This window comes from Bactrocera dorsalis, chromosome 1 (genome assembly GCF_023373825.1).
Source record: "Bactrocera dorsalis isolate Fly_Bdor chromosome 1, ASM2337382v1, whole genome shotgun sequence".
Lineage (NCBI taxonomy): Eukaryota > Metazoa > Arthropoda > Insecta > Diptera > Tephritidae > Bactrocera > Bactrocera dorsalis.
Window position 1 is genome coordinate 40,659,675 of NC_064303.1, and position 27,085 is coordinate 40,686,759.

General features: G+C 33.6%; 2 protein-coding genes across 2 annotated transcripts in view; one reads left to right on the forward strand and one right to left on the reverse strand.

Annotated features, from left to right (window-relative positions):
- The window catches only part of LOC105221874 (tyrosine-protein kinase Drl), a 123,688-nt gene extending 99,207 nt beyond the window's left edge, over positions 1–24,481 (reverse strand). Inside the window, exon 1 of the mRNA XM_049462545.1 lies at positions 23,710–24,481. Within this exon, the coding sequence (XP_049318502.1) occupies positions 23,710–23,824 (115 nt within the window). The 5' untranslated portion in view covers positions 23,825–24,481. The remainder of the gene's footprint in view (positions 1–23,709) is intronic.
- Positions 14,252–14,760, forward strand: LOC125775590 (uncharacterized). Its single transcript, XM_049446237.1, has 2 exons — positions 14,252–14,374; positions 14,427–14,760. The coding sequence occupies exons 1-2, from the start codon at positions 14,252–14,254 to the stop codon at positions 14,724–14,726; spliced, it is 423 nt and encodes a 140-aa protein (XP_049302194.1). The 3' UTR covers positions 14,727–14,760.
- Positions 24,482–27,085: the final 2,604 nt, after the last annotated feature.

Below are 27,085 nucleotides of genomic sequence, written 5' to 3' on the forward strand. Positions count from 1 at the left end.
GGAATAATCATTTATAAATATACTGGAAACTGAAAGTTATCGAACATACTATATGTAATAAAATGGGAATGGGGATTATGTGCCCAAAATCAAAGTCTCCAAATCAAAATTCCCAAATCAAAATCCCCGAATCAAAATCCCCAAAATCCAAATCCTCAAAATCAAAATCCCCTTTTTCTGTGTGAAATACATTGAAATTAGGTTTAAAATCGCGGCGATTCTATACTCAATATTATATCTAAAATTGAAGTTCACGAGATATTTTATGTTTAATGGTTTCACGAATATTTAATAGGTAAATTAAATAAAATGCAATACATGTTATATCAATCAGTTTAACATATTTGTACAACATAAATAAATACAAACTTCACAATTTTTCGAATAGCTTATATACATATGTACATTAAACTAAACATATATTTATATTCATACATATGTAGACCAATATTTAGTGATGTAAATCAACAAAAAAGCAATAAATTCAAAACATTTACATAAATAAACCATGTATGGAAATTCTAATTACATAATGAAATACTGTGTGCTATCGATTTTAAATAAATAAGTTTATCTAAATCTAAACGACGTTTCACAACTTTTTTAATTTTCTTTACACGCTCGACATTCTTTTTGTTTTTTCGCACACCGATCCCTGAGTGTATTTTTTCTATTCTTTCTTTTTTTAAATGTTTTTTGATTTCATATACATACACCACATTTTTTTCTCCCTACAATTACTTTAAGCCTACGGTGCCAAGCCTCGATTGAATTTTGAGTGCGTGGAAAATTATCCTTAAAAGAATCTGGTTTTTAAACCAAGCACACAATTTTTAAAAATCTCTGTCTGTCGAGCTACTCTTCAGTTCACTGAAATAATCTGACACACATTCTGGGGGAACAAATGATAAACTTTTCAGCATACGAACAGCTATGCTGAAACTTTCATCATTGCCATATTTTTGAGAAAGCCTTTCTTTCTGAACTCGTCTCCAAATGATCTGGCCAAAGTGAAATAAGCACCCTTTATATCGGGCATCAGGAAAATACTCTTTTGCCGCATACGAGACGGTTCGCTCAAAATCAGTAATATTTCTTTGCGGATTAAGATTAATATTCTGTGCTAAAGCCAAATTAAATAGTTGGTGAAAAAATTCAGTGTACACCTGCTTGGATTTTTTGCTCATCAGGCAAAAAACTAGAGGCATAAATTGACCATCAATTAGCCCTTGTATGGTGAACAGATGACGAACAACTTTCGGTACAACAAAAAACGTCCCATCCATCACCCAGCAGTGTGACCTCTCCAATTCCTTTAGGGAACTCGTTTTGCCCATAATAATGTTCTTTTCACCATTGAAATCCCAATCACTCAACACAAATAATTCTCCCTCCAGGTATTTCAAATGCTCCGGTATATTAATTTCCTGTACATTTCCTGGTTAGTTGGTATATGTACCCTTTCGAAGTCGGCTTATTTTCATTTTTTGGGCTCGTTTCGATGGTAAGTACACCCGGCGGTCTGGTTGGCAATCTACAACTGCTTCCCTAATAATTTGGGACGGCGCCAGTGAAGATGATGTACTCAAATCCTTTACCTTGTTGTTCGCCTTTGGATCATGATTATGGGCAGTAGGAGCGTGTTGTATTGCATGATCGCCACTATTTTCTTTTGTCACAACAACACTTTTACACATTAGGGATTTTCTTTGCGCACACGACCAGCGGAACTCTTTCTTCTTTTCATTTTTGGAATGAAAATGGTAATCAAAACCATTCACAAATATTTGATTGCTACCTTTGTTTGACACAGTAACGACGACTTCCATTTTCTTTAAATTTTTTATTTAAATGAAATGTGAAATAAATAATGGCGATAAAAAAAATTATGTTGTGATGTGATTGTAAAGAAATATACACAGTCGTTTTAGTGCGACAGTTATTATTTTGCACGCTGTAAATATATGGGTACATATATATTTAACTACGAATCTCTAATAATATTTAATAAAAATAAAACAAGTAAGGAAGGGCTAAGTTCGGGTGTCACCGAACATTTTATACTCTCGCATGATAAAGTGATAATCGAGATTTCATTATCCGTCATTTACATATTTTTTTATTTTGCTGTAAAATTAATTACAAATAAATTCTGAGAGATTTACCGATATTTTCGGTGAAAAATTAGGTTAGGTTAGGTTAGGCACTGAGTTCTTCGTGTTCGATATCAGGGACCTTGAAAAGTTATAGTCCGATCACGACAATTTTTCCACAAGGGATACCTCAGCTCAAATACCGTATTTGTGTAAAGTTTTATTCCGCTATCATCACTGGTTCCTAATGTATATATTATACAGAGAAGGCATCAGATGGAATTCAAAATAGCGTTATATTGGAAGAAGGCGTGGTTGTGAACCGATTTCACCCATATTTCGTACATGTCATCAGGGTGTTAAGGAAATATTATATACCGAATTTCATTGAAATCGGTCGAGTAGTTCCTGAGATATGCTTTTTGGTCCATAAGTGGGCGACGCCACGCCCATTTTCAATTTTTAAAAAAAGTCTGGGTGCAGCTTCCTTCTGTCATTTCTTCCGTAAAATTTTGTGTTTCTGATGTTTTTTGTTAGTCGGTTGACGCACTTTTAGTAATTTTCAACATAACCTTTGTATGGGAGGTGGGCGTGGTTATTATCCGATTTCTTCCATTTTTGAACTGTATATGGAAATGCGTGAAACGAAACGATTATGTAGAGTTTGGTTGACATAGCTATAGTAGTTTCCGAGATATGTACAAAAAACTTAATAGGGGGCGGGGCCACGCCAAAAAAAATTACTTCCAAATATGCTCCTCCCTAATGTGATCCTTTGTGCCAAATTTCACTTTAATATCTTTATTTATGGCTTAGTTATGACACTTTATAGGTTTTCGGTTTCCGCCATTTTGTGAGCGTGGCAGTGGACCGATTTTGCCCATCTTCGAACTTAACCCTCTTATGGAGCCAAGAAATACGTGTACCAAGTTTCATTATGATATCTCAATTTTTACTCAAGTTACAGCTTGCACGGACGGACGGACAGACAGACATCCGGATTTCAACTCTACTCGTCACCCTGATCACTTTGGTATATATAACCCTATATCTGACTCTTTTAGTTTTAGGACTTACAAACAACCGTTATGTGAACAAAACTATAATACTCTCTTTAGCAACTTTGTTGCGAGAGTATAAAAATGGGGATTTTGTGTTTGGGGATTTTGAGACACTAACTCAAAAAAAGGTGGGGATTTCGTGTTAGGGGATTTTAATTTTGGGGATTTTGATTTTGGGGATTATGTGTTTGAGGATTCTTTTTCAGCTGGGGATTTTGTGTTTGGGGATTTTGTGGCACTCCCAATTAAATGTTTATGTATCTTGATTGCACTCCTTCCTGGATGGCCGAAAATTGGTTGCGTCACGTTCGCCTCTAGTGCGTTTTTTTTTCGCCATGGATAGGGAAAGTAGAAATGATTCACTAAATGATAAATAAAATTATAATTTATATTTATTCATAAAATATAGTTTCTAGAACTAGATGAACAGAAAACTAAAATTTAAAAGATAACATATAAATGAACTAATTGAACATACTAATAAACGTATTTGGAATTTTAAATATAAAAACTACCATTATATAATGATTATAACAATTAAATCTGTAAAGGTAATAAACACCAATTGTTACACAAATTACTGTTTGCAAATTGCTAATCAAAGCAATCTGCTGTAATACAAAGGTGAATAACTTGCATACGAATATAAAACATATGTATATACATATGTATATACATATTTGTACGTACATACATATTAATAGGCAAATGAATGTGCAGCCAGATCTAAACAGAATTTTATTGGAACACACCTTGGGGGAAATTTATAACAAGCAATAAACGAATTTACATGCAGAAAATGCGTTGAAAACGGTAATGGGGATTGACCGAATTCCCATATAGCGGGTCTATGCAGAGAAACTTCTTAAACAATTTGCTTTACATTTCATTAATGTCAAAGGATTCGCTTTTGTTATTAGATTTTATATTTCGTGTTTTCTTTAAAAAAAATTAAATCACTATAATTAATTCGTTTGCTAATCAATAAGCACTAGCATAAGGGGGAGCCGGATTTAGCAGCTTCAAAAAATCGATTTGTTTGTTTTAGATGTGAATTTGAAATATTTTCGAAGCTAGAGGGAAAATAGTGACCGAGCGTCTAGCAGATACTTATATACTTATGAGCGATTGGGCAGAAAGCGAAAACTTTGACGCGATTTCTTGGTTTTTCATTTTTACGATTTTTCTTAATTGGCGGGCAGGATAGAAAAAACTAAACTATTATCTTTGGCATTAAATTATCTTTTATTTAAAGTAAAAAAAAAAAGTTTGAACATATTTTTAAACAACATAAAGTATAATTTTTTTGGTCAAAACCACCTTTTTCTCAATTTTTAAAAAATTTCTCAAATTTTACACTTTTTTTGGAATTTTTTTAGTTTAACTAGAAGAGAAATTATTAAAAAATATGAAGCTCTTTGAATTTTTTGTTTGCGATAATAATTGCGACCTGCATTCTGCCCGCCGTCCGGTAAATGCATAGGCAAGATGCATGAGGCAAATGCTTCCCAAAGGCAGAATAACAAAGACTTCGTATCCAAAAAATTTGTGAATGATGTTTAAATATACTCGTATAACTATGTATAAACCCTAGAAAAAAATCCTCAAAAAAATAGATTTTTTGACGCCTCTAAACCAGGCTCGCCCCTTAAGAGAAAACCGTGCTAACTTAAGAAGAAGTTTACAAGACCGATTAGAAAACGAAGCCGAGATTAGAAAGTTACAGCAATCGTTTAGTAATGATACTTCCGCTAGAACAATTCAAAATCAGATTAAAAAAATAGATGGTACCCAGCTTGGAGTCCCTAACCGAAAATCATCCAAACCCAATTCGCTCGGTAAATTACACAAATAAAATGTTTCACTCCCGTCATTTATTCTTCTATTTTGACATTTGAGATTAGAATATTATTATTTTAGATTGGCCAGGAAACAGTCCGGATCTCAATTCAATAGAGAACGTATGGGCCCTAATGGACGCTAAAATATGAAAAAATTATCCCAAAACTATGGTTAAATTTAGGAAAACCATAGAAGAAGTGTGATTCCATGCAGTAACTTTTTTGCCAAAAAGGGTTAGAAGTGTTATAAACGCGAAAGGTGGCATCATAAATTATTACAGAAATATCAAAAGATTTTTTTTGTTAGAAAATTTATTTAAAATTTGAATTATGTAATTTGAAATAAAGTATTGCTAAAAAGTCATAATATAAAAAGTGCACTGTTTTTGAAGGAACTCAATTCAATTATTTTGCATACATATTATATTCGTGAAATCCCGTCCTTTATGTTTTTATACAAACATTGTTAAAAGAAATTGCAACAAGTTTTAAATTTAAGGGATTTTTGAAGTTTCAACGGACATTTTTCACTTTAAACATTTAAATAACAAAATAATTTGAGTGCGGCCTTTTTTATTTCATTGGGTGTATCTTTTGCTGAATTCTGTTGCCTAAAGTTCATCATCACCACCATACTATATTAAAAGTATTCTTTAGTAATTTTCGACGAATCGATTGAGCAACTATAAGGAAAGATATTATTTTGTATTTTTATAATGAGAAGAATAAAGGGAACCTTCTCTAATCTCTTTCCGATATAAGGTTTGAAAATATTTACCTACTGGGGTGCAAATTAATACTTGTTATTAGTTTTTCATCTACATATATTGGCATTCAATGGCTAGTGTATAAATATTTACGTACATACATATTTGAGATACATTCAAGAATAATTGCATATACACCCAGGAACGAGTGCGCGCAACTAACTGCACATTAGAGATATTTTGGCTTACATGAAGTTTGCCACTAAATCAGACAAATATGCATTGATTGCTATATAGTGGATACCACAACTGTGCATCTACATACATACATACTATGTATATTCGAATATACGATTATTTCAATTAAATTTTGTGGTACTGATATTATGCCAATCATTTTGTGGCATACAACAAAATCGGATTTTCCAACAGACAAAATCACAAGTTATACGCATACATATACATTTACTTAGCTATACATATCTAAATGTTTATGGAGTCATTTGACAATATGTCGTGACACTTTATTTTGGCCCACAAGCTTCACATGTACAATATACCATACATATGCGGTTATGCATACAACTTTATCCTACCGTATTGAACTAGTAAGGAAATATGCTAGCTTACAACTAGAATTCGCTGGTTGAAATAGAACCAATGAGAAAGGCACCAGCCTCATACCAATTATAATAAAGAAACTTTGTATAGGATTTTTAATTCGATTACTGCCATTTTAAGACTGCAAAATTAAACCTTGCAACATTTTAAATTAAGTTTAATTTATTATTTTAAGCGAATGACCATAATTTGAAATACAGCAACAGACATCTCGTAGAACATAATTAGTTCTACATATCGTCGCCTAAAATGCAAAATAAAGTATGATCAAAAAATTCGAAATTGAGTGTGTCATGGATTATGAACCACTACTTCAAATTACATACATATACAAGTATATAAGTACATACATATGTCCAACATTTTAAGGTTCTGCTATCACATATAAACCAGTTTTAACCAATATTTAAAATTTGTTTCACTCATGTTCGATTTTATTACGTGTTTCATTCTTCCTTCTGTAAATTTCCGAGAATATTGTTACGTTATTTTGGATTTTAGGTGACGATATGTACATAAGAAGTTAATTTGCCTACCGGGAAGTGATTGCACCTTGTTTGTGATCATGTATATACATATACATAAGTAAATATATGAACATGCATAAGTAAATGGATATATAGTACATACGCTCATGACCACATTATATTGCAACTGGCACAATTGGTCCTGTTGCTGTGGCTGCCACGTGGAGACATTTGCGGCAGACACATGTGTATTTCGGCTGAGAGATAAAAACCGCTTGATACAACCGAAGCCGTCAGCAACCAAATCAAAAAAAGCAATAAAATGGTGACAATGGAAGGAATTAGGCAGACACATAAATACAACAACTTATGTGTGTATGTATGTATGTATGTACGTATTCACAAACATGCATGTATGCATATACGATATATTAATATGTATGTATGATAATATTTACGAGGTTTAGACAAGGCGACCCCCTATCGTGCGACTTCTTTAATCTACTGCTTGAGAAAAAAATTGGAGCAAATGGGTCTGATAGTGAACGAGAGTAAGACGAAATATCTCCTGCCATCAAACAAACATTAGTCGCACTCGGGACTTAGCTCTGTTGACAAGCATAACTTTGAAGTCGTAGATAATTTCATATATCTTGGAACCAACAATGCCAGCCTCGAAATCCAACGCCGAATAACTCTTGCCAACAGGTGCTACTTTAGACTGAAGTGCTGAACACAATGCTGGCAACAGACGGCAAACGACATCTGTCAAATATTAAAATACACACGTTCTTATGGGCACTGTTGTTTTGACAGCTGCACGACTACACGACTACAGGCCGACAGTTGTCGTTCGCACTAACTTCAATGCATTCTTATATTTGCCAACGACAGTAGGACAACAGTAGAGTTGACAGTAGAATGGAAGATAGAGAGATGAGGCAGAGTGGTGATGCCACTAATATGTAAAATATAAAATTATTCACAGCTCTAACAAACTTGACGTTATTTTACAAATTAAACAATAAAATAGCTTTATTATATCATTTGTAATAACAATTTATAATTTAGAACAAAAATATATATGTACCTATTTACTTATTTTTTGGATAAAAAATTTCACTTTGAACAAAATATTAAAATTTCATTGAAGTGCAAGGTATTAGTATGGCCACAACGAAATTGTGTACATGGAAAATGGAGAGCTGTGTTGTCTTGTGTACATGCGTTCATGTAGTAGGTTGAACTGAAAATGGTCACTGTCGTGCTGCCATGTCGTGTCGCGAGCATTGTGTTCACCATATGAGTAGTCAATTAAAATCCTCTCTCGACGAACAAAGACCAAACTCTATAAGTCACTCATTATTCCCGTCTTACTACATACATGCATACATATGTACATATATGGTGCAGAGGCATGGACGATGACAACATCTAATAAGTCGACGTTACGAGTTTTCGAGAGAAAGGTTTTGCGAAAGATTTATGGTCCTTTGCGCATTGGCAACGATGAATAATGCATTCGATGGAACGATAAGTTATATATATGTATATATATATATTTATATGTATATATGTATATATATATGTATATAACACATAGTTCAACGAGTTAAGAGACATCGGCTGCGCTGGATCGGCCATGTCATCCAAATTCGACGCAGTACCCGCCGGGAGTGCAGAATAAGAGGAAGACGTCCACTCCGTTGGAAATATTAGGTTGAAAAGGACCTGGCTACACTTAGGATCACCAATTGGCGCCAAACAACGGAAGGAAAACGATTGGTGCACTCTTGTAAACTCGGCTCCGGCAATAAAGAAGAAAATTAGGATTTTTATTTTCTCAAATTATTTAAGGACTTTTTATATTTAAGACAGAGGAATAGTTGTTACGTAAATATTTAAGTATGTAAAAATATATTACTTATACCTACATATGTATATTATATGGGATCTAATGTAATACTGTTACTATTTTTTGCTAATACTCGAATACTTTTTGTTTTTTATGTGTCTTTTTTTAAATGGCATACCATAATTTTAAATAAATATTTAAGATATATTTTACTAAGTAGTCGGTCAGTTTTCAGTTCATCTTTAAACGCGATTTATTCAAAACTGAATATTTCAAATTGAATACTGTTCTAACCCAAAAATATTTCATCCTAACACTTTGATTTTCATACTCCGCATATGTACTATATTAAATTTGCGACAAAATTAACTCATGGAAGGAAGCACCGGAGACAGTATAATATTTACATTGTGACAAAAACGTACCCAGAAATTGTAAATAAAACGGAAAATATGTAATTATTAATCAATATTTATTTTGTCGCCACTAGATTACACTACACTTATGCCAAGGATTTTCCTGTCTGCGAAACACTTTTCACAAGCACTTTTTTGGTATGGCCTTCAGTGAATTTTGTTTTATCTCTTCGATCGACTTCGCCGAAGAAAGGAATTAAACTCGGTCAAAATCGTACTCTTTTTGAAAAAAAATTCGTCTTTATCGGGACGAGTCGAGCAAGAACGCGTTGCATACCCCAAATCATTCGTCGCGAGGAATATCAAATTCTCTTGCCATCTCTCTAATACTTGCCTAAAGAAATTGGATGATAACCCCGTCCACTTCTCATATAATTGTAATGTTAAAAAATACTAAAAGCACGAAAAAACAATAAATGAATACGAGAACATAGAGACCAGAGACCTGCATTGAGTATGATCGATCCGGTTTGATCAGCCACGCTCAAAACGGTCAAACTCAGCACAAATTGTTCGATCGAGCTTCGTACTCAAAGCGAAGGAGTTCGATCAGTTGATTTGATTGCTCTGCTTACTGATTGAAACTGATTGGTTGGTTTCGGTATGATGATTGGAAATGATTGTACAGAAAAAGACGATCAAGTCCAACGATGCACGAAAACTCAGACATCGATCAACTGTGCGTTTGAATTGATTGTGATTGAACCAATCAGATCGAGAATTGCCCTGCGAATATGTATGTATGTATGTGCATAATTTGTATGTACATATTTGTGTGTTTTAACGGAAACAAGTTGCGATGCATAAAATTAACCAAAACAATACTGCATATATTTCTTCATTTTTAGCGCCTAAAACTAAAATTCAATTAATGCTTAAAATTAATAAACAAAGATAATGCTTAGGAAACACAAATTTCTAATTTTAATCACTTCTTCATTGAGATCCACAAAAACTTAAAATTAAAAAAAGGTTTATTTTCTGGTTTCAGTCTTAATCGCTAAAACTTTTATAAAATGAATTTAAAAAAAAATTAGCTTTCAACTGAACATGATCCGAGCCTATTTCTTTTTTCAGTTATAACATTTCCAGCTGCGCTGCTGGCAGGAACCACCCGGTATGACCAAACGGTATGATTGTGATCGATCGGAATGCAAGCAGCATTCTCGAACATTCTTTGCTGCTCACACAAGGCGTTCGATCGAGAAAAATCCTTACGAAACAAGCAAGTGATTGAAACTGATTGTTCGCTTTGAGCACGCTCGCTTACGATCATTCATTTTTGTTGAAGCAAAGTTTTCCGTCACAAAAAATCTCAGTCAATGATCGGGTATGATTGAAAAAATTGTGATCGTTGCAGCTCTCTGATAGAGACATTAAATTTTACCCTCGAGATGGTAATATAAGAGCCGGTGTCAAATTTTAACGATGGACGTAGCACCGCCCATATTTAGGTGATAACACATGCCTCGGTCACTGCTCAACAGAGTTGAATCATATTTGACGACAGTGCGAAAAGGAGCTTAATCGGACTACAACCTCGTCCACTTCGCATATAGCACAATTTAAAATTCCATTCGAGTTTTTGACGTTCCAGTATATACTTAAATCAAGAAGCAATTGATATAACGAAAAAAATACTTTGCACGAATAGTGTCTTTGAAATATGCTACCTTATGACCAAAAATTAATCAGATCGAAAGAGCGTGTTTTACAGAACAATAATTTATCTTTTGTCTGAAATCCTATACATAACTAATATCACGATTTTTAAACATCCGGCTGACCTTACTCCTTATACCATATGTAAATTATTGTGGTGTTGCCAATTAAAAGAAGCTGACAAAACCGACACCATGGGATTAAATATATTGAGTCATCATGTAATATAAAAAGGTATACAGGGCAAGCGCTAATGTTTGGAATTTATGGCGTTGCATTCGGTGGTGATTTCCACATGTCAAAATTTTTGTGTCACAACATCACAAACAAACAATTAAACCTAATTAAACAGTGGCATAAATTTAAAATATCAGCAAACACTGGTCACCTTCGCTGCCATTGACAGTTTGACAGGTAGAACAGAGATAACCCTAAATCAAAATGCACACATTTATATACATAAAAATGAAAATGTAGTGCATTATTAAATAAATAACTTAAAAAAAAAACAAACATTTATAACTAAGCTATTGCTAATATATGGCGCTGCGCCTTATCACCTTTCTGCTTGACAAAGACAAACAGCGCCAGCTACACGCATTTTATGAAAATTGCAGTTTCTTAGATATCACTTGTGGTTGTATAGGAATCCAGTCAACTACATATTTCTTGCGTATTCTCGGCATTTGGTGCATTACTGCGCCGCGGCTCATGTTTGTGGTAGCAGTTGTTGCTTATTATTGTTGCTACATTTGTTTACATACGTGTTTTGTTTGCGCTTTGGTTTTGCCTCGGAGACTTGACACCCGCTTTGTTTACATTTGCAACCTTATCAGTGCATGTCGACATGTGTTATTGGTAATTTATTATTTACATAAAAATCCACATACATATGTACTTCAAATGTATGTACATACATACATACATATGGTAGGTATGTACATAAGTATATACATATACTTGTATGCACTTCAGAATTATAAATATTTATTATCGATTATTGATTCTCTTGCCGGCAGTCGACATCGCCTCAGCGGAATCACTTTACTTTCTTCATTTTAGGTTAAATCACAAATGATTTCTTTATTGCTTGAAATATATATAAATAGATTTATACACGAATAATCAACAAGAATAAACGCGCATTAGGGTGTGCCAGAGATTTTCAAAATCAGTTTTAGAGATATTATTATTTAAATGACGGTTATGCTGATTAAATTACCTTTAAATCAAAATATATTTTTTCCCATTAAAAATTAAGTATGTATGTATTACCCACATTTAAATTAGAATCTAAATCTCTCGATTTATGTACATATATGTATGTATGAGTTCAGAATAATCTTCAAATTACAGTAATGGGATACCATTTAAATGAATGCAGTTTTATCACAAATGTGTGACATCAAATGGAAATTAGAACACCTTTCCAGTTATAGTATTACTATTATTATATTACATATATCGATATCGATATATTATATATGTATTAAATTCATAACTAAAATGACAACTACAGATTGTATCACTTCAAAATAATCCAAAAACTTTAATTGTGTATAATATTTATTTAATAAACTGTTTACTTATTAAGTATATTTTTCAGTACTTTTAAGCGTTAAAACAACTTCGGCTGCACCTATATATAATACCCCTTCACAAATGCTATACAATAACTTGATTTTGATCAGTCCTTTTGTCACCATGGAAATATCTTGTCAAATAAAGAAGTTTTCTATAGAAGGACTGGATTGTGATCATTCAGTTTGAATGAAAACACCGATAGTTACGACAAATAATTTTAGGGAGAAAAGGGCATGTGCAAAATTTCAGATCGATATCTCAAAAACAGTTAGACAGACGAACATAGCTAAATCGACTCAGCTTATTATGCTGTTCAATTATTCATATGTAAATGTACATACATATATATGTATATACTAGAGAACTTATATTTTATAAGATCTCCGACGTTTCTTTTAATGTGTTAGAAAAATCGTGGCAAACTTAATATATCCAGATCATTATATAAAAAATATTTCAAAGTACAAAGTATTTCCTTTTATTATTTTCGACCCAAATTAATATGGTCACATGCTTACTTATATGCAAATGTATGTATGTATGTACATTTACATATGTACATACATATGTGTAAATAAATATGTAATCAATATATCACTGTTACATCGAAATGCAGCTAATTTAGGGTTCGCCCTGGCGCTACCACAAGCCGCAACATCACTAACAGACCAAAAAAGGAGACGTGCTTACATATTTACTTGTATGTACATACAGTACACTCGCGGTGACGTGAACACCATCTAACATGAACACCGGCTAACGTGAACACGCTTTTTTTTACATTGACTACTCTGTAACGTGAACAAACTTACTTAGAAAGCTCAGTAACGTGAACAAAATTTTTGTTACCTACACTTTTTATTAACATACGGACAACACTGAATACATAAAATTTTATTTTTTAAGTTCGGGGAATCCCCTAATATTGAAAAATTTGCGCAAATTTTTACCATAAGACACGAATTACTTCAGTTGAAGCTTTTTTCTTTCGCGGAGTGATCAATCAATCGGAATGAGTTCTAAAAATTCGAAGTGTTTGCAATTAAAAGAAAAAGCAGACATTTTAGACAGTCTGAAAAAAGAAACAAGTGTGACTAACTTAGCAAAAAAATATAATGTCGCTAAGTCAACAATATGCAGTATTAAAAAGAAAAAAGAAGCCATTTTAAAATGCGTGAATAATACATACCAAGTACCGGGAAAAAGAAAAACTTTAAAATCGTCAGAGCTTCCAGCTATGGAAAAAAGTCTATACCTTTGGTTCATCCGGATGCGCGATAGGAATTGTCCTGTAAGTGGATTAATGCTAAAAGAAAAGGCTAAGGAATTGCATTTCCTACTTAAAGAAAACGTGACCGGATTCAATGCTAGTGACGGATGGCTCCAGAGATTTAAGAAAAGATACGGAGTTAGATTGCTTAAAGTATCTGGAAAAAAACTCTCATCGCAGCCTCAATTGGTTGATCCATTTAAACTGAAACTAAAACAAAAAATTGAGGAAATGGAGTTATGTAATGACCAATTGTATAATGCTGACGAATCTGGTTTATTCTGGAAGCTTTTGCCAGATAAGACCTATGTATCATCGCATGAAAAAACTGCTCCAGGAACAAAGACGGAGAAGCAGCGTATAACATTTCTCTGTTGCGCAAATGCATCGGGTGCACATAAACTTAAACTTTTAGTAATTGGTAAGGCAAAAAATCCACGCAGCTTTAAACACTTTAGTTGCCCTACGGATTATAAGAACTCGAAATCAGCCTGGATGACGTCTGCCATTTTTAAACATAAACATCAATCTTTTGTGCCACAGGTAAACAATTTTTTCTTAGATTTGCTTGAATCAATGAAAAATGTAACGTTGAAAGATGCTGTAACCCTTTTATCTGTCGCGTGGGATCGGGTCAGCACAGAAGCTCTTGTTGGAAAAACATTTTAAGTTTAATGGGAAACGAGGAGGATCCTGAATATAACATTCCATTAAGTATCCTCAAAGACAAATGGAGTGCAGAAATAAACTCTTTAATGCGAATGTCAGTTGATCTCCTTCAGGACTTGAGTCCTCAGGTAGAAGTTTTACGACACACTTTGATATCATTATTACTTTTTTCTATTTTAGGTTGAGTTTACATTGTCAATGGTTCGAGAGTGGAACGATGACCCTTGTGTTGATGATACCACCGAAATCCATGAAATTGAAGAAAGTGACGATGATGATTGTATTGCCGAAGACCCCATAAAGAAAATTGCCGCAAGTGAGGCAGTTGAAATCTTTAACAAGGCATTGCAATGGGCTGGAGATACAATGGTTGATCAAAGCGACATGAGTGTACTTAGACGCTTAAGGGAGAAAGCAGTATTTCAGCTATTAGAAAGGAAAAAGCAGCAGAAAAAGATAACGGATTTTTTTAATGAATAAATCTAATGTGAAATTTTATTCGCAATTTAATATGTATGTTCATACCCATGAACATACAATCGCCACAATCGCTAACGTGAACATTTTCACTAACGTGAACTCCCTTGGTTGTAATTAGTTCACGTTACCGCGAGTGCACTGTACTTACATATGTATATCTGCAATTACGTATGGGTGCTTGCCTTTATTTACGTACTTGCTTTTGTAAATTGATGTGATGTGTTGACTACATTTTGACATGCTTACAATCGCAGATGTTGTACTTTATTAAAGTTGTCACTCTTTTCAATTTCAATTTCATAGTTTCGAAATAAAGAAGGCGACTTCTGTACATACTAATACGAGTACACGAGTATGTGCATACACATCAGCTATCAACATCAACCTGCAGTCATATCCCTTCAGAGAATTTAATTAGCATATGTATGTGCATATATGTATGTACCTTTGTGTATGTATGTACACACTTATATTGTAAGAATACATATGTATGTTAATATAAGTAAATTACTCATGCATAGTTTAGTTACCTGATTGTTTTCCTTCTATTATAGCACTTTTAACACCCTCGCCCATACACATTCACATGCATATGTACTTATATGTATGTACATCTGTTGCACATCGATCAATCATTCAACCGTCGCCCGGCCAATTGACTGGTTAGTTCTTCTATAGATCTGTCATATTTATATTTATGACATGTCACAGCTCAACCTTCTTCAACCCGCATCCGTTGCATCTATCAGCTGCGCAAATTATCACGATTTATTTTAACCGCACCATTAAACGGCGGTCATTGGTCGCTTAATGCTTCACGCCAGTCGAGTACATTTGCAACAAACATGCACACTCCTACGTGTATACATATGAATGTGAGTGAGACAACAATAGCATAATAAAAACAAGTAAGAAAGGGCTAAGTTCGGGTGTAAACGAACATTTTATACTATCGCAAGTAGCAAGAATTAAAGTCCGGGTAATTGCTTCAGGTGGTAGAAAAATTTTATCAATTTTATGTATATAGTACTACTAACATGCCTTAAACTAATAAAATGCTCCTGGGTTTCATTAGCTCACATAACATCACCATGGAGTAAAGGCAGCCGTATATCCGAAAAGACTGATATGAGTTACATAGCGGATAGGTCAAGCATTCGCCCGATTTTATCCATTTTGGACTAAGGGAAGTATTGACCGAACCCCTTTTTGGCATTCAGACATAAGTATGTATGTAAGTATTACATACATACACTGGAATGTGAAAGGATTACATACATACATATATGGAAATTAAAATTGTGTTATAGGAAGTAGGCGTGGATGTAGTCTGATATGAGTATGTAAATCAACCTAAAAGTGAGCGGCGCCACGTCCATCGTCCAATTCGGGACCGGCTCCCATACGTCCTTTTATGTCATCCTGAATGTAAAATTTAATGTCTCTGACGCACTTACATAGTTATTGATTTATCACACTTTTTACAATTATTTTCACAATATGGTAAAAAAGGCTGAAAAGATTTCTGCTGTGCAAATTTGGGCGATATAGCTTTATTGCATCGGAAAATATACGCATTAAACTAATTGAAGGCGGGGCCACGCCCACTTTTCAGGTGTTTTCAAACCACAGCTGCCCCTCCTTAATATGATTCGTTGTTCCAAATTTGAGTTCTGTATCTTAATTTACGGCATAGTTATGGTACTTAATACGCTTTCAAGTAATAGCTTTTTGTGGGCGTGCTAATGGTACCGTTACGCTCATCTACGAACTCGTCTTTACTTCTTTACCAAGGAACATGTGTACAAAGTTGCATGATGATATCTTCATTTTTATTAAGGTTACAGCTTCCACGGCCAGACGGTTGGACGGACGGGCAGACAGTCACCCGGATTTCATAGTTTTATGTGACACAAACAACCGTTAGGTGAAAAAAATTATTATACTATGTAGAAACATGTTGCATGAGTGTAATAAACGTGTGCATGGCCTGCACTGACTACAACGCCACTTTATTTCCTTGCACCTGCATATGCGTGGATGCAATTACACCTTCCGTCATAACTACAAATACGTGTGCATATGTTGCAGCGTACCAACACACATACGAGTTCAAAGTACATACATATGTATGTACATTCCGTTGCTATGATGAATGCCAGCCACTCTGCTCAAAGGAATAATTTATATTGAATTAAATTAAAATGCTTGTATAGACGCGTAATCGCTCATTTGTAAATGATGTGCCCACACATCATGGAGTTATACAAATATGTACGTGCATACTATACGTGGACAGCAGACTTATTTAAGCTCTTGCTTTCGAAGGCATGTAGAATGCATTTAAGTCCATTTGTAACAATAAATTACACTGACCTAGGTTTAAACCGTGAGCTGGACTTTTATAAACCCATTTAACCATATACATACATACATATGTAATTGAATACGTCTTCATTCTGAATAGCAAAATAACTACATATTAAAGTATAGAAAGGGTTCTCATAAAAATTAATCTAAGATTTCCAATACATAGAAAACATACAGGAAATTATTTTTTTTAATCCAGAAAAGGAACTCTCGTAATTAGATGTTATAAGTCAAGCTAGGAACTTGAGCTATACTATTTATTTTAGAAAAAAATAATGTACTACGACTTTACGGAACTTATAATTATCTACAAAAGTTGCCCCGACAGCATATGTAGTTACGCCACAATTAAAGTTCTTTTATTAAAAAATAATTATTATTATGGCGTCTTTGTGAAAACTCACAGCTGATAGTTCAAAAATGAGTAAAAGTAAAGAAGAAATTCGCTATATTTTGAAATTTTTGTATAAAAATGAGAAGAATGCTTCACAAGCCACCAATAAAATATGTGAAGTTTACGGAGACGATGCTGTATCAGTTCGTGTAGTACAAGAATGGTTCTCCCGTTTCCGTTCTGGAAATTTCGAAATTTTGAAATTTCAATGTACACTGATGAACGTTTTACACTTATGGAATAAGTCTCTAGCAGAAAAATGGCAAAAGTGGTCGACCAAAATGGTACATATTTGTTTATTTATTTATTAGTATAAATATAAAAAAATAAGTTGAACTTTTTCGACTTCCCTATATGCGGTGTGGACGTAAATTATTGCCCCTGCTGTCGACGATGCTCCCCACTAAATTCCTAGTATTATTTTTGGATATTTTGACCCAGTAAGTCCATAAGGCAGTTTTCAAGCACTCTTTAAATGAAATTCGATGTTTTCGAATACGGTTTTCCAATAAGTTCCAGGTAGGTTGAATATGATAATGTCTGGTGATTGCGGGGCATATGGAGTTATTTTTAATTTTATAACAAGCCTTCACGTACATGATACGATGTGTATTTTGGATTTATCCTATTGGTTTTGTTGATTTAACAGCCGATTTAAGCACACATAAAATTAAAATTATTTTGTTAAAAAGAAGTAAGAAGTATTTCGATTTCATCCATTTTCACACTGTCGTTAGGAGTTATTATAATATTTGAGCTGGGTAAATTTAAGGAGATACATATGTACATTAAGCTTATTAGAGGGCGACACATTTTCAACATTTTATGCCCACGGGTGCCCCTTTCTATAGGGATCCTCTGTGCCAAATGATATATATTTTCGGTTAATGGCGTTTTACTCACGTTACAGCTTGCACGGACAGACAACAGACAGTTACCCGGATTTCAACTTGTCATCCTGATTATTTATATACAAGTATGTATATATAACCCTACATCTATCTCGCTTAGTTTTAGGTGATTCGTACAACCGTTAGGTGAACAAAACTGTTATACTCTGATTGCAAGAGTATAAAAAGAGGGACTATTCGCAAATTAATTTCCTCAATAGTTTCGACTTGTGGCCGTAAAATTAGCTCCACATTTGCAATTTTGATAAATGTTATTGCCATAAATGAAAAAAATTAATTAAACTGTTTGCAATTTTTATCTTTTTAAACCATATCTTATGTGGATTATTGCAATTATCAAAAGAAATCTTGAATTTTGCTTTCAAAAATATTTATTGTGCTGAACATCTTCATTTGAGTATCTGCCATATTTTAAAAGAATTCAGGACAACTGCAGCTTTATACTTTTAATTCCATGCAGAATTTGGAATTTTGATGGCATCATACATCGAATTATTTGTATGCAGTACAAGGCATACAAAATCGGAGGTAGTTGCACCCACTTAAAGTTTGAGCGGGTCCGCTATTTTTTCTTGTATTACTCGTATTAAAGCGGCAGCACTCAACGACCGACATCCCGCAAAATAAAAATGTTTTGAGCTAACGAATGATGAAAAAGCGATATATAAAAAAGAAAAAGTACGAAAAATAGTCTATGGAATAGTGGCAAACTCTTCCTTTTTTCATTTAAGTCCCATCGAAAACCTAGAGCGATTATGAAGAAACAGAAAACATGGATCCGAGAAACCGAAAAACAAAACTGGATTCCGTCCTTTTGAAGAATTGCATCAGCACAATCAGGTGCGACAAAGTATTGATTGGGATATTATTATTTTAACAAATTTTGTTATTAATATTGGCTATTCCAAATTTTAATAATTTGATTAAATTTTTATAAAATTTCCTATTGAAAATTTTAACATTAAAAAACAATTCCACCCACGATCATTGCGCTCCTAATTATTCCAGGTTATATCTAAGTATCTATCTATCTATCAGAAAGGCTTGCGAGCTCAGGCGTGGAGTTGAACAAGCTTTATACATATGTATGTATAGTATGTATACATACTATATTAACAGCTATCAAATAGTGTTCTCGTGTTTAAAATATTCATTATCTTTTATAAATATTTTGAATTTATGATTTGTTGTAATTAATGCTCGTCAAACTTAATTTTTATACATAAGTATGTATGTATATGTATCTTCTCTTTATTGTATACATATACCTGTAAACATATATGTATTTAGCTTGTCATATATACTCGTATGTGTATATAGAAGTGATCAGTATGACGATCTGTGTCGATTTAGCCATGTCTGTTTGTATACGCCGAACTAGTCTCTCAGTTTTTGATAGATTTTTGCGCACTTTAGTTTTGATTATTACACAGGGTGTTTTTTTAGATGTGTAGGTTTCGATAATAGGGCCCATACACGACACACATGTGCGTTCGATCTGTGTGAATATGTTTCACCCATACACGACACACAAATCCATTTTGCGTTCGTTCTTCACACAGTGAACATGTGCGACAGGCAAGCGGAACATTTCTTCGATTTTTTTTCTAATGTAGCACTTTTATCGATTTCTTCGTATTTCGTTAATAAGTTATTCCAACTTTTATTTTTCTCAATTTTATTTTTATATTTCATCACTTTTCGTTTGCCATATTGCCAATTCATTTTTTATAAGATCAATAAATTCTGATACGAAATCTTTATTAAGGGGGGAGCCTGCTTTAGCAGCTTCAAACAATCGATTTTTGTTTTGCTTAAATCTCTTTAAAAATTATCTAACAATATTTCCCCAAAGTTATAGATTGGAATTCGAAATATTGTCGAAGCTAGAAGGGAAATAGTGACCGAGCGTCTAACAGATACATGAGCGCTTGGGCAAAAAGCGAATACAGTAGAAATTCGATAATCCGACTACTCTATAATCCGGAAATCCAGTAATCCGAAGGGTTATATTCTTACTACTGGCTATTCTGTAGTCCGAATTAATTGCAACTCTATAATCCGAATTGTATGATGTGCTCATATAATCAATGGAATAAAATGATTAACGGGAATTTTACGCTTTTTAACAGCATAGCTTTCATAAATGAAAGAGGGAATGCATATTTTGTCATTGTGTATCAGTTTTGCAAGCGATCAGTCGCAAAATGAATAGTAAAAAACGTGCTCATAAAACTTTGTGTTTATTAGATAAAATAAAAATAATCGATGAAATAAAAAAAGGCAAATCTAATAAAGAATTAGCCAACAAATACGGAGTAGGACGTTCGACTATTTCTGATATAAAAAGAAAAGGTTATAAGCTTAAGAGGTTTGTATGCATAACTGTTACAATTAGTTTGCAAGTTTTAATTTTTTATACATTTGTTTTAAAGAGTATCGGAAAATGCAAGCGCTAAAAACCTAAAACTGCGTCAAACTTTAAGAGAAGGTGAATTTCCAGAGTTTGAAGAACGCCTATACTCTTGGTTTGTTAAGGCAGCGGGAACTTCAAAAGATACTTTCACGTGAAATTTTATGCAAAAAGGCCAAACAAATGTTTAAAGATAGGTATGGCAGTGGCAAAATATTTAATGCGTCATATGGATGGTATCAAAAATTTAAGAAGAGATATAAATAATATCCGTGGTTTAAAGATTTGTGGCGAAAACTATCCACACAAGATGATTTAGTACCTGCATTTATACGGCAGTTGAAAGAACTTCAATCATCAGAAGACTTATGCGACACACAAATTTATAACGCAGATGAGTCGGCCCTTTTTTGGAAATTACTTCCTAGTCAAACTTTGGTACATGCTAAGGAAAGATCTGCGCCAGGAAGAAAAATGTCTAAAGAACGGGTTACTTTTCTTTGCTGTGCAAATAAGACTGGAGATCACAAATTGCGGATTATGGTTGTAGGAAAATCAAAAAAGCCGCGTTCTTTCAAAAATCTTCCTCCAGTAGAGTACTACGCATCTAAGAATGGTTGGATGACTTCATATATTTTTTCGCAATGGTTTCAGAATTCTTTTGTTCCACAAGTTAAACAATACCAAACTGAAAATAATCTGAACCAAAGAGCGTTACTACTAATAGATAACGCTCCATGTCATCCAACTGAACTTGCTTATGAATTATTACAAATGTTTATTTTTACCCCCTAATTGCACCAGTTTAATTCAACCTATGGACCAGAACGCCATTAGAATAACCAAACTGTACTATAAGAAATCGCTTTTATGTCAATGGGAGGAGGTGGAGATTACGATAAGTCTTTGAAGTCTTTTACGTTAAAGGATGCATGAATTTTCCTCAAACATGCATGGAACAAAGTTCGAGAGGAAGTTTTAAAAAAGTGCTGGTCAAAAATTTCTCATGAAAATACCATCTCTGAAGATGATATTCCTTTGGCTACTCTTCGACAAAATATAATGTCTTCTATAATACAAGGTGAAACTGAAACAACGAATTTTATGAGAGATCTTGTTGAAAATTGTATGAATATAAATGTAAGTAATGATAATTTGAATGAATGGATCGAAGAAAACTACGAAAGTGATATTGCAGACGATATTCTTACGTTGTCAGATCCTGATGAACCGGAAGTAAATGTTGAAAAAGACGAGAAAATCTCAAATGCTGAAGCAGTTGAAAATTTAAAAAAGATTATTCTATGGGCACTAGGGTGTGCCATTCTGAGGCAACCTTTTTTTTCAACTGAAAAACAGGCTCAAAACTTTCGAAAATGTGTAAAAAAAAGTCATTCAAAAGATGAGCTCTTAATATTAATATTAAGAGGTGCCTATTTCAAATTTTCTGTTTTCCATATAAATTACATAGAAAAAAAATCATTTTTTTTGTGGTATATAATAAATTAATTCATGTTTGGTTTTTTATTGAAATTTAGCATTTTTCTTATATACCTTCACATATAAAAAATAATCCAATAATCCGAACAATTCAGTAATTCGAATCGGGTCTGCAATCAATTATTCGGATTATCGAATTTCTACTGTACTTTGAAGGGCGATTTCTCGGTTTTTCATTTTTAAGATTATTCTTAATTGGCGGGCAGGATAGAAAAAAACTAAGCGTCGTATGGAATTAGGGCAAAGTTTATTACCATTGGCATAAAATTATCTTCTATTTAAACTAAAAAAATTGAGAAAAGTCAAGTTTAAACATATTTTTAAACAACATAAAGTATAATTTTTTTGGTCAAAAACCACTTTTTCCAATTAAAAAAAAAAACTGAAAAATTTTACACTTTTTTTTGATTTTTCTTAGTTTAACTAGAAGATAAATTATTAAAAAATATGAATCTCTTTGAATTTTTTGTTTCCGATAGAAATTGCGACCTGCATCCTGCCCGCCGTCCGAAAAATGCACATGCGAGACGCATCGGGCAATTGCTTCCCAAAGGCAGAATATCAAAGATTTCGTATCCAAAAGATTTGTGAAAGATGTTCAAATATATGTATAACTATAAAGCCTAGAAATTTCACTTAAATCAATTATTTCTTTCCCTCCCAAAAAAATTCTCAAAAAAATCGATTTTTTGAAGCCTCTAAAGCAGCCCCCCCCAAGCAGAGACAACAATTTGAGCAACCATGGATAGGTTTCGAACCAAGTTTGAATAATGCGCATCCTCAAAGAAGGTGCACAGTGCGTACCAAAGAAGCTATCGCTGCTTTGGATCAGAGTATCGAAGACGAAGGCTGTCATCGCGTGTAACAATTGCAGTTCTACCAACCCACTTTATGGTAGATTTTGCGGAAAGATCTTGGTTTGCAGACTTACAAAATTAAATTCGTGAAAGAATTGAAGCCAAACGGCCATCAAACGCATTTCATATTCGTTGAATTCTTGTGCGATTTAACACCGTTGGACTATTTTTGTGAGTCGATTGCCGCTTGGGAAGAGAACATTCAGAGCGTTATTGCTGCCATAAGGCCCAATTGCTTATCGCCTGCCACGGCGGTTGCTAGCCCGAAATAATTTTTAAACATAATGGCTAACGCTTACCTTTATAATAAAGCTAAATTCTTGGTTATAACATAAATTATATGCGTTTTATTTCTTTTCAAAAAACACTTCGTTTAAAAAAACACAAAGATTTTAAGTGATATATCTATGTACATATGTATGTATGTACTTATATCCCCAAATTATTTACATCATTATTTCTTTGCACTTCCATTAGAACCGTAGTATTTACATGCATTCAACATTTTTCAAAACGAATACGTTTGGCGCACACTCACCTATTAATCGCATCACTTCGTGCAGATTGAGGTAAACATTGAGGTGACAATGCACCAGCGCACCGCAGAACATAAATAATCCAAACGTAAAGGTTAAATTAGTTGAAAGTGACATTTTTCTTTTAACTACTTTTTAATTGGGCACTTCAAACTGCTTTGTACGTCACTTAATGATTATATTTACAAATAACTGTTTATTTGTTGCTACACATATAATGCCACAAACACCCATACAATAGCGGATATTTTATTATTATTTTCCTTTCTACACTTAGCACAATTATCACCGCTTTAATTCACTTTTATTTTTATCTACCACTATTTTGGAACTTGAAACGCTTTGAAATTTTAACATTTTATTTCTATATTAGACATACATATTTATTTTGGGGATAGTGTTTGTGCCGAAAATACGCGCACGGCCAACCAATTTTAAACTGTGCGCTTTCATAGATACAAAGAATTTTTTATTTATTTTAGTTCACTCAAAATGTGGAGCTGCTCCCGCTGCACTTTTAAAAGTGCGCTGAATGTGTGCCTATCAGCTCGATGAGATTGGTTATACGTGTGTTGAAATTTCGCACGTTCGTTTACACACGCAGCATCACCGGGATATAGAATTTTTCCGCACAAGCGCTAAGATATGTTCACCATGACGATTTTCCAGGAACTGTCAACTGGGTAAACAAACAAATCGCATTAGACCGACATGCAACGACAGAACGCACGCAGCACAGGCGACCACAGTGCTCTGCCAGTTAGTTATTGCAGTAACAACAATGACACAGGCGGAATAAGTGGCAGAAGAAAACGACAGAAGTGTCCGCTGTCATTGTCATTGTGTTGTGTTCAATGGCGCCCTCTTTGTGGATTCTATTTGCATATTTTTGCGTCATCTATTGGTGGAAAGAAGTGTTAAGTCCACATAATCTGTGACAAATTGACGTCCAATTAAGGGAAGTAGCAATTGACTATATAACAGTTATACGCCTTTGTCTGGAAGAACGTAAAAAAATTTACGACTTAAGAAAGCGGTTTAAAAAGAGGAAGCAGAGAACGTATATCATAGCAGAGAACGTTTATCATAGAGAAGGTTCACGGCGCACAGTGGTGCCGCTTCATACAAGCCGCGGCAAAAAATAGAAGGAATCGAGATAGGGCTTTGAAATTTGGCACACATCTCTCATATTGCTAAATTATATGAAAAAAAAAATTTGTTAAAATCCGCCCACAACCACGCCCACCTCCCATATAACACAAAAATCAAAAATTATCCTACAGTAACAAAATTTTCTACAGTGTAATATTTTGTAAATATAAGCTGGTCCAGAAAAAATAAAGTAAATCCGCCCACAATTACGCCCATCTCCCATATAACATAACCAATAAAAATTCAAAAATGATCATATATTATTAATTATTTATTCAACAAGTAATTTTTTAACATCATCGTCCAATTCTAAAGATTATTTTTGGGATTTGTTCTGTTTTTCACCCGTTTGCACTTCTCTCGGTATCACATACGACACATACGAACGCCAAACCCTTTGAGGGTTTTACTATACTGACCTAGTACCATCACCCTGACTTGGAATTTCTCACCCCCCAGATTAGCTGTTGTACTGTGTAATTAGTTCAAATAATATAATGCACCTAAACTAGTATTTTGTTGTTGTTGTATAACGAGAGACAAACAACAACAGAAAAATAACAACAAAGCAACAAACCGAACAATCAAAAAAACAAACAAAACAACGAAAAAAAGAAAGGAAAATGCAACAGACAAGGTTATAGCCTTCTTTGATCCTTATCCGCACGTACCCGCAGTTCATTTTTTCGTTATCAAATCCCCTAAAGTGTACATAAAATATTATGACTAACTAGACTATGTAGGTACGTGTAGCTAATAGTCAAAACTATAATTTTTATGTAAAAGTGTTTAAAAAATGGCTTTATTTTAAAACTTTGTCAAAATTGACATGAATTAGGCCTATGAAATGAAAATAATTATTTTATAATATATTATAATATATGTATATTAGGATAGACTTTAAAGTCACTTCTTATTGCATAATACGTCTGTTCTCATATTTTTCTCAATATTTTTTACAATTTTCAAGAGAATTTTTTTTTATTTGACTTTAAAAATACGTTGTTATGTCAGTGAAATGGCAATTCGCAAATACGTGATAAATTAAACTATATTCATTGTTTAGAAACACTACTGGAATGAAATTTTGTTAAAATTAGATAGTTAAAAATTACATATTTTTGCCGCCTATTACCCACTGTGCGGCGCGGAGATCGTAAAAATATTTTTGGCTAACTCGGTCGAGATGAGGGAGTTTCACCCCTGCCAGCTCGGCAGGAGAAATTTTAACATTTTCGCTTAAACAGAGCTGAGCCAGAGAACTTAAAGCATAGAGAAGGTGCAGGTTCGATATCGAACATTTGTTAGGTTTAAAGTAAGGAATTCGCCGCATATGGTAAAATTGTAGTAAGGAATTCACCTCACAACCACAGAATTCACGCTGTGAAATGTTAACATTTTTAACAGTTCTCCACATACTCAAAAAGAGACATAAATATATGAATGCATGCTCCTTACGATTCTCCCAACAACAGCATTGTGATATTTTCATGCTTCAATTTTTCAACTGGGGAATCGCAATGTATGCAAATATGTATGCTTTTGCGTTTTACCGTCGGTATTCCATATTGGCATGTAAAAAGAATTATGACATGAGATGATATTTTGTATGAATGCATGGATAATAATATACTCAATTTGGACTTGCATATTTAATAATTTAATTTGATTTTTACATAATATACTATACTAATAAATATTTTTGTATTATATTTCTTCCTAATAGAAATTAAATTTATCACAACAATATGCATAAGTACATGGAATTTCATAGAATTGACAAATATTGTAAATCGACAACAGCTATGTTGCCGCTTTTTCACTTCTTTCTTAGAACAAACACCAGAAGATGTTCAATTTATGATTTTTAGCTTTTGCCATCGTCGCGAAAAGACGCTTGTAGGCAAAGGCATGCTCGGGGAGATGTTACGGCGTTTGTTTTTATGAATGAAGCGAGGTCGCTTGTGGAATTTGCGCCTGCGTTTATGAATGAAATCGTTTCTGTGGTAAAATTAACTATATTGGCGCTTCGCTAATTTGGCTGCCATATTGACTTGTGATGCTTCTGCAATTTAAGCAATTGTTGTTTTTGTAGACCAATGCTTCAATTTTTTGTTGGTGACATATTCACATGTGTACGCATATGTATGTTTGTATGCTTGTGCATTATTTGTTTGGAAGTGTATACAAATATATGTACTATGTATATACTTATATGTAAGTATA